Here is an 8675-nt window from a genome sequence, read left to right as displayed (position 1 = left end):
ACCTTATAAAGGAGCAGAAAAAGCATTTGAAGAAGAGAAGACGAGCCGACACCCAGAGGAGAATCTGGCATCAACAAGGGTGTGATTCAGATAGATCAAGAGAAGATCAGGTCTGTTGTGGACTGGGAAGTGCCGAAGAAGGAGAGAGCAGGCAGCTGTGGTGAAGCCAAATGCTTCGCCCAGCTCCTACGCCTACCACGAACACACAACCGGCGCAACTGGTGGAACTGCTGCTTTCGCTCGGTGAATAAGAATCAATCCTCAAATTGTTCTTTGGATAAACGACTGGATTTTGATCTTCTACTTCATTCCTATCTGCTTCGTGGATTAAGCGGTGGTGGTGCCTCTCCCACTGCTTATTGGTGGGTTCGAATATGGCACAGGAGTTGTTGACTTCATTCAGGTGGACACTGCAATTATGGCTCGATCGAATATCCAAGAGCCTCTCATTTCAGTCGAGCAGAATGTTCTGAGTTTAGGTCTAATGGTATCATTGTTTATCACAACTGGTAAGCTGCCACCAGGATTGTGAGAATCTACTGTGTAAAATGACCAACGATGAATTATAGGATATCTTTCCCTATTCGGAGGAGGAGCAGAAGAAGTTCTTTGGGAAGTTTGATCAATAGGCCCGAAGAGGTGGGTATTTTGTTTTCAGGGCAAATAATGGGCTCGGAGAGGAGAGTTGCTATATTCGAATACCGCGAAATGAGAGGCCGGTCTGAGATCGCGCAAGAACTAGGATGATGGTCCCAAACCTAACCCAATCCATGCCGTTTGGGTTGTGTTATTAACTCTTTTGGATTTGGTTGGGTTCAAATAAATAAAAATTTTATGGATTGGGTTGGTTCAAATGTCATCTATAATAACTCAAACCAACCCGAACTTATTATTAACTTTAAAATATATATATATATATATTTGCTTATGATACAAATAAATGTACATGTATTTATTTTAATTTCATTAGCTTTTTTAGATAATTTATTCTCAACAACTCTTAAAATTAATTTTTTGAGCACTTTGGAAAGAGATTATATATTATATAAATTGAAATTGAGTTGTTAATCTTAATTCAATATATGAAAATAGTTAAATCAAATTTTTACATATTAACATTTTAGTTCCTTTTAGAATAAAATTTTAAACAAACGACTCAAGTAACCTGAATCGACCCAACCCAACCCAAAATGTTTCATGGTTGAGTTGGGTTGGATTCATTTTTTAATGAGAGTTATTTGGATTGAATTAATTTATAATCCAAATAATTAGGTTAAGTTTAAAAATCATTCAACCTAACTCAACCCAACCCATGAACACAACTTAATAAGTTAGTGATAAAAAAAAAAAAAAAAGAAAAAAAAGAATCCCATTTAATAATTTATATATTCAATCATTGAACAAAATTCCAAACAATGCTCCAACAAAGATTCACCCGTGACTAAACACTTGGGGGCCCCAAATCCGAGTCTGCTAAGGTCTGAAAAGAAAGAGATGAAATTGTTTGTATTTTATGGTATGGTATTTGAAAATGGTTTGGGGTTAAAGATAAAGATAGATGCCAAAAGTGCTTTATACAATCAAAAAGCACTTTTTTCATTGTTTGATTTGTCAATCTAAAATGTCTATTTTTTGGTCAGCTTCTGTGCTTCCCGTGAACTATATGCTTTTGTTTTTAGGGACAACTCCTCCCATCATAAGGTCTTTATAACAGTCACTCACTCACACCATCTTTCCCATAACTCTCTTCCTCCATCCCCCTCTTCCTATGTATATCACTTTAACTAAATAAAACATCCTTTAATGTATTTTGGTGGAATAATAATGGTTTCTTTTTACCAATATACAGCTACCTTACATTAATCACACCATCAAGTACAATTAAGTGAAGTAGGATAGTGTTCCACTTTAGCACAAAAAGCCTGTCTCCTGACAATTAGTATCTTAACTTAGTTTTATAATGTGGCTTTGAGTTTAACCATACTATAACTTGATTCTTGTGGCTTAAAAAATTCAAATTCATAAACAAGAACAGAGGCTCCAGTCCATACATTCTATTTTGGCAACCACAAAGCATCTCAAAGGCATTCTATTTTATTCAGTGCCAAGATTGTGGTGGAGTCCAATGCTATTGTTAATTTAAGTTAAGCAATCTGTAGGCAATGTCTAGATTCTAATCCCTTGGGAAAAGGGTAAAAGCACTGATTAATGTTAAAGCTTTTTGTTTTATTGCAGCCACTGTACTTCTAATGGCCTTCTTTAACAAGCTCTGAAGACACAGCCAAAGAAAGAGAGAGAGAGAGAGAGTTTCATTTCTTCTTAATGGGGTTTTCTCTTTTCCAGCTTCTTTCTCGTCTCTGTAACTTATTTGCTCTCCTCTTCTGAGCTTTAATGGCAAAACTAAAAGCAGTCTGCCATTTCCATCTTCTTCTTTTCTTGTTTTTGTTCTCTTCTTTTCAACTTTCAACTCAGCTTCCACCTTCTCAATCCCAATCCCTTCTACAAATCCAGCAACTTTTAAACTTCCCTCAAGCTCTATCCAGCTTTAACAATGTCACAGACTTCTGTAACATTGAATCCACTCAGTTTCTTACAATAGTGTGCTATGAAGATAACATAACCCAGCTCCACATTGTTGATGATGTTCTCCAACATCCCCCCTCATTTCTACTTAATACTTCCACTGATTCTTTGTTTTCCACATTCTCCCATTTTCCCAATCTGAAAGTGCTTTCTCTAGTTTCTTTAGGTCTTGAGGGTCCATTGCCTCCATCTGTTGCTAACCTTTTTTCATTAGAAATACTCAACTTGTCCTCAAATTCCTTCTATGGCTCCATCCCTCCCCAACTTTCTTCTTCCAAAACCCTACAGTTTATCAATCTTGACAGCAACTATTTCTCTGGCAGCATTCCTGATTGGATTGGTTCACTACCATTCTTGACCACTCTGAGTTTACAGAACAATTCCTTTAATGGGTCCTTACCAGATTCCATTTCACATATGTGGAGTCTAAGAATTCTCTCTCTCTCAGGGAATTCCCTTTCTGGGAATGTCCCAGACCTCAGCAACTTAACCAGCTTGCAAGTTCTTGAGTTGGGAGACAATCTTCTAGGACCCCATTTTCCTAAATTACCAAAGAGTTTAAGTATACTTGAGCTCAAAAACAACAGATTTCGCTCAAGTATTCCACCTGAGTTAGGCTTGTCATATCGCCTTGAAAAGCTGGACTTATCTTCCAATAAACTTGTTGGACCTTTTCTGGCATCGCTTTTGGGACTTCCTTCCATTAAGTATCTGAATATTGGGGGAAACAGATTAACTGGACTGCTTTTACAGAACATATCTTGCAATAGTGATCTTACTTTTGCAAATTTATCCTCAAATCTTTTGACGGGAGACTTGCCTACTTGTCTTCAGGAATTGGAGTCCAAGAATGGTGATAGCATCTATGGTGGAAATTGCTTGTCAAATCAAGACCAAAAACAGCACCCTTTGAATTTCTGTCATAATGAAGCTTTGGCAGTGAGTATTAGACCTCATAATCTGGAGCATAGGAAACTTCATACTGAGATAATGACTTTCTTGAGAATTTTTGGAGGAAGTGTTGCTGGAATTGTAGTTTTTGCTCTGGTGTTCTTGACGATGAGAAGGACATACAAAATGGGAGTTGTTAAAGAACCTTCAACAAGGTTTATCACAGAGAATTCATCTGTAACAGGCACAGCCAAGCAGCTGTATGATGCCAGTAAGATGAATATCTTTTTCTTTCCTTTCTTTTCTTTTCTTCTATCTTTTTTCTTTTTTTTTCTCCTTTTCTTTCTGGTTGATGATTTTTTGAACTGGGTCGATCTTATTAAAGCAAAACAACTGAAAAGTAATCACTTTTATCTGTATTATAGCATCTGCTTGCATAATTCATTGTTTTTCATCCATTAACTTCCCAGAGGCTGGAGGTCTGCTTTCAGCATTTTTAACCCATATCAACGAATAGATTGTCAAAAATTGCTTTCTTCATATCCATCTATGTCAAATATCACTTTTGATCCTTGAACTTTTATAGAAGTAACAATTTAGTCCTTGTATCTTCGGTCCCTATCATGAAAAATCTCATCAATTGTCAAACTTGACTCTAATATGTTTTTCAATCTACATGTGCAAAAAATTCATTAAAAATCTTGATAGTACTTTTCATGGTAAGAACTAAATCATTATAAATTGTAAAGGTCAACTTCAAGGACTAAATTGATACTTATTAAAGTCTATCCATGAAAGTTTAGGGATAAAAGATTATTCTAAATGTTATTTGTAGCAAGTTTTGTTAATGAATTTAATCCATCTTTGTATATTTGTTAAAATCCACCATGTGCATGCAGAGTATATTTCTCAAACAATGAAGCTGGGAACTAGTCTTCCTCCTTATCGAACTTTCAGTTTGGATGAACTTAAAGAGGCTACCAACTACTTTGATGCTTCAACTCTGATAACTGAAAGTCTGGATGGCCAGGTACCAATTTACAGAGGTTATTCACCAGTTGTTAATTTAATACATTTTCACTGTTCAGAAATTGCCATATCTCTCTTAGTTTATGCTGTCAAATCATACATCTCAGTTACTTTTCTCAATGCCTTTTTTCCCCCCCTCCAAAAAGCATGTCTGAAAGGAGAGTACTTTTGAAATGGTTTTTTTATTGAAAACTTGGAATCAAAGATAAAAAGTTGGCTTAAAAAGCTTAAGCATGGTTCCCCATGTCTATCTAATAAACATTCTAACACATGGGAATTAATATTAATCAAGGAGTAAATGATGTTAGAAGGATTCAAACACGTGACCTCCTAATCTGCTACTACACAAAACTAACTAATAGATTTAGTCTCTTTTTATTTATCCAATGAGAAGTTTCGTTTTAGTTAAAAAGAACTCGATAATAGACTTATAAATGAAGTCTCTGTCTTGACAACAACAGATATTCAAAGGGGTGTTTACGGATGGTAGTGTCGTGGCAATTCGGAGTTTAACTTTGAAAAGGCGGCAAACCTCTCAAACCTACACGCATCAATTGGAGTTGATATCTAAACTACGACACATCCATTTGATCAGTGCTCTTGGACATTGTTACGAGTTCCTACCAGATGGTTTAACCATTGGCAGAGTATTCCTTATCTTCGAGTACTATCCATATGGGACACTAAGGAGCCATGTATCTGGTAAAATGACTTTCCATGACAAATATGTATGACTATTATTACGTATAACTTGTGTTGGACTTATTCTCAATCTCGCCCTCTAAGGGGTGACCTCGTTGGCAAGGACTTGAGGTCTCTTGGTCACATTGGCTTAGAGATCCCAACTTCGAACTTTCAGGTGAGCTTAATACTAAAAACCCTTGATGTCTCCCCAAGTCCGGGCCTTGTAGTGGGCAGAGGTAAAGGGGAAAGAAAAAAAAAAGTTCTCAATCCAGACATGGTATATCCTTTTTTGTTTAGCATTGTACTGAAGGTGCATAAGATTTAGCAGAGCAAACTGTTCTGTCAATGGACACAAGTATGTAAAAGAATTTGATTCCACAGGGCTACCAGGGCAAAAACTTTCTTGGACGAAAAGGATATCGGCTGCGATCGAAATGGTGAAGGGAATTCAGTTCCTACACACAGGAATTGTGCCTGGTGTATGCTCAAACAATTTGAAGATTACAGATATTTTACTTGATCAAGATCTCCATGTGAAAATCAGCTGTTATAATTTACCTATTGTAGTTGAACATGGTGGAATGGTATGATACAGAGAGAATAAAGAAAGTCCTGTATGTTTCCATAATAACCTCTCAAAAGTTAATGTGACTGATATATTTGTTTTGCCTTTCAGATGACTTCAGGAGTTTCATCCACTGGTACAAAAGGGAAGCGCCAAGCTATGGGGTAACACTTCTATTTTTTACTTGTAAAATTCAAACATAGACAGCTTCTTCCTTTTGTTTCTAGAAACAAGTCACATTGGTTTTTTTTTAACCATTGTTTGCCATGTCCTCTCATACCACATCATAGAAGTCAAATTACAAATTTAATCTTTGAACTTTCAAATTTGCCTATTTGGTCTCAAATTTCAAAAAAATACCTAATAGGTCCTTAGACATTCAAGTTTGCATCTAATAGATTCTTGACCTATTCAACGTAATTTTAAATTTATGGACGTATCTACTAACCATACTATACATGAAATTAAAAGTTTAGGGTCTGATTACAAAAAAAATAAATTTCAAATCGAATAGATCAGTTATGTTTCTAAATTTTTTAATATATCAAAGAGAGTTTGTAGATTTATTAGAGATTTTAACTGTTTAAGAACTTATTAAATACAAAATTGAAAGTTTAGGAACCTATCAAATTCCTTTTGTGTTCAAGGACCTTTATGGCACAAACTTGAAAGTTTAGAAACTATACTTATAATATAACCAAAAAGAAACTAATATTTTCACGATGAAATTTGATGCAAATTTTTTATTTTGTAAAGAATAATTTGGATACACCTTTGCAAGAGAACTGAATCATGTAGTGGAATATAAATTTAAATGTTGGAGTTGTGTGTGTTTTTGCAGAGTAAATCACAAAGATAAGAATGATGTGTATGACATAGGAGCCATTCTACTGGAAATGATTTTGGGAAGACAAATCACTTCCCAAAACGAAGTTCAGGTTTCAAGAGATCTTGTAAGTACATTTTCAATTCAAAAGTATCTTTTTAAATAAAAATTGAGTGTCCCGTTAGCTTTCTGTTAGTAATTAACGAAGAACTTATGACAAAAACTATTGTCAAATCAGACTTTAAAGGATAAAGTGTCGAGTCTGAAAGCCGAGAGACCAAAATACTACCGAACTCAAAACCTCAATGACCAAAAGTGTAATTTTTCCATAATTAACCTTGTTACTGAACTAGGAATTTTTGCTTCCATTCCTGTTTTCAGTTGCAGGTAAGCCTAAAAACTGATGAGATAGCTCGAAAGAGCATTGTGGATCCAGCAGTACACAAGGGGTGCTCGGACGATTCGCTCAAGACGATGATGGAAATATGTGTAAGATGCCTTCATGAGAAGGCAACAGATAGACCTTCAATAGAAGATATTCTTTGGAATTTGCATTTTGCAGGACAAGTTCAGGATTCAAGTAGAGAGGCACCTGCATCACCATCACCATCCCCACAAATGTCTTCGAAGGAAAATGGTACTCATATTCAACTTCTCATTTCATGAACAACTTGTAAAGCAGCTCATCAATTTAATTTCCCAAACTCCATTCTTTTTATCTCATTAGGGACCAGTTGTAGTCTGCTCAAATTTCACAGTATGTTATGTTATCGAGTTCTTGATCATTTGAGTCATACAAGTCGAACTTGGACGCCTTTGATAAAATGGTGAATCAAGATAGATAAGATTTAAGTTTCGATTACTACTTTAGTTCCTATACTATCGATTTTGGTTCCTGTACTTTCAAAATATCCATTTTATTTCTATAGTTTAAAGTTTTGTTTATTTTGATTATTGTACTTAAAAGTAATGATTTTGATCACTAATTGCAAATTTGTATATAAATTTTATGTACCGTAGAAACTCTTTAGTACATTTATGACTATAGTTTAAGAAATGTAGTAAATGATTCATTGAAAAGTGACAAAGATAAAAAAAATGAATGTACCAAAATCAAAAGTACGATGACTAAAATAATATTTAAATCTTAAATCTAATATAGATAATAGTGCATAACTACCGATGTTCGAACAAAGGATCACAAAGTTTTTGAAGTACAAAAACGGGAGAAGATAGAAGATTGAACTTTCCAACCTCAAAAAATAGGGCAAACTAATTACCTTGGAAGTTAGTACTTTGGCCACTTCTCCAAAACTAATTATTATTATTGGTCTTCAGGCAATCATTGAGGGCCATTTTCTTCGAGTGCTAAAGTTTTTGTTAGTGTTCTTTTTCTTTTTGTCATTGTCGTGATGTAATGAAATGAAACCAAATAACAATTCGTTGCTTTTAGCAAAATCATTAAAAACACAGCGACAAGATCGTAATTAAGTTTGGAAAGCCATCTTATTCCTCGTTGATTTTTTTTTTTTTTAATCTATTTTCCTTTCTTTAACAATAATACGTCAATGATTGTATCCACTCATTTTGTAGGAATCCCAAATGTTCAAAGATTTTAGATTTTAAATCTCATTTTTGTCGAACATTTCATGATTCAAACCTCTATCAGTATTCTACATGTGCTTATGTTAGATTCCTATTAAATAATTTTGAAAAAGAAAATTAATGGATAAAAGAAAATTTGTCTTCTAAAAAATAAGAAGAAATAAGAAATAAAATCTGTAATCCTTTTGTTAGAATTCTATGGAAGGCACGTTTGACCTTAACCCTAACTCAAGCTTAAAATGTCAGTAAAATTTAAATATTAATATCATAAAAAAAATCTCAATGTCTCGATTTTATAAATTTAAAAAGGTCGAAAATTTTTAGAAAGATAATAAGAAAGAAAAAATATGGATTAATGAAGCAACATTTTAACACCTTTTAAACTAGTTGAAATGTCTGTTATTTCTATCATATTTAAAAAAAATAAGGCTCTATTTGATAATCTTTTGTTTTTGTTTTTTAAAATTAAAACTATTTTATTCACATTTTTCT

The 8675-nt window shown here is 34.2% G+C and overlaps 1 protein-coding gene across 2 annotated transcripts; it reads left to right on the top strand.

The window, feature by feature from the left end:
* The first annotated feature begins 2240 nt into the window (after positions 1-2240).
* LOC120076113 (putative inactive leucine-rich repeat receptor-like protein kinase At3g03770) lies at positions 2241-7440 on the top strand. 2 transcript variants are annotated; one of them, XM_090312871.1, is made up of 8 exons: positions 2295-3522; positions 3603-3745; positions 4374-4504; positions 4965-5205; positions 5569-5771; positions 5864-5916; positions 6594-6705; positions 6960-7440. In XM_090312871.1, exons 1-8 carry the CDS (start codon positions 3509-3511, stop codon positions 7242-7244), a joined length of 1182 nt encoding a protein of 393 aa, XP_090168997.1. In that variant the 5' UTR covers positions 2295-3508; the 3' UTR covers positions 7245-7440. The 2 variants fall into 2 exon arrangements, with proteins under 2 accessions (XP_038885819.1, XP_090168997.1); XM_039029891.2 differs by having other exon boundaries at positions 2241-3745.
* Positions 7441-8675: the final 1235 nt, after the last annotated feature.

This window comes from Benincasa hispida, chromosome 4 (assembly GCF_027475165.1).
Source record: "Benincasa hispida cultivar pf3 chromosome 4, pf3_genome.v1.1, whole genome shotgun sequence".
Classification (NCBI taxonomy): Eukaryota; Viridiplantae; Streptophyta; class Magnoliopsida; order Cucurbitales; family Cucurbitaceae; genus Benincasa; species Benincasa hispida.
Note: the sequence above shows the minus strand (reverse complement) of the source record. Positions and strands in the feature narration are given on the sequence as shown.

Coding starts and splice junctions, on each gene's coding strand:
- LOC120076113 (XM_039029891.2), top strand. CDS start 2,392: ATGGCAAAACTAAAAGCAGTCTGCCATTTCCATCTTCTTCTTTTCTTG. Junction 4,505..4,964: donor CTGAAAGTCTGGATGGCCAG/GTACCAATTTAC, acceptor TGACAACAACAG/ATATTCAAAGGGGTGTTTAC. Junction 5,206..5,568: donor ACTAAGGAGCCATGTATCTG/GTAAAATGACTT, acceptor TTGATTCCACAG/GGCTACCAGGGCAAAAACTT.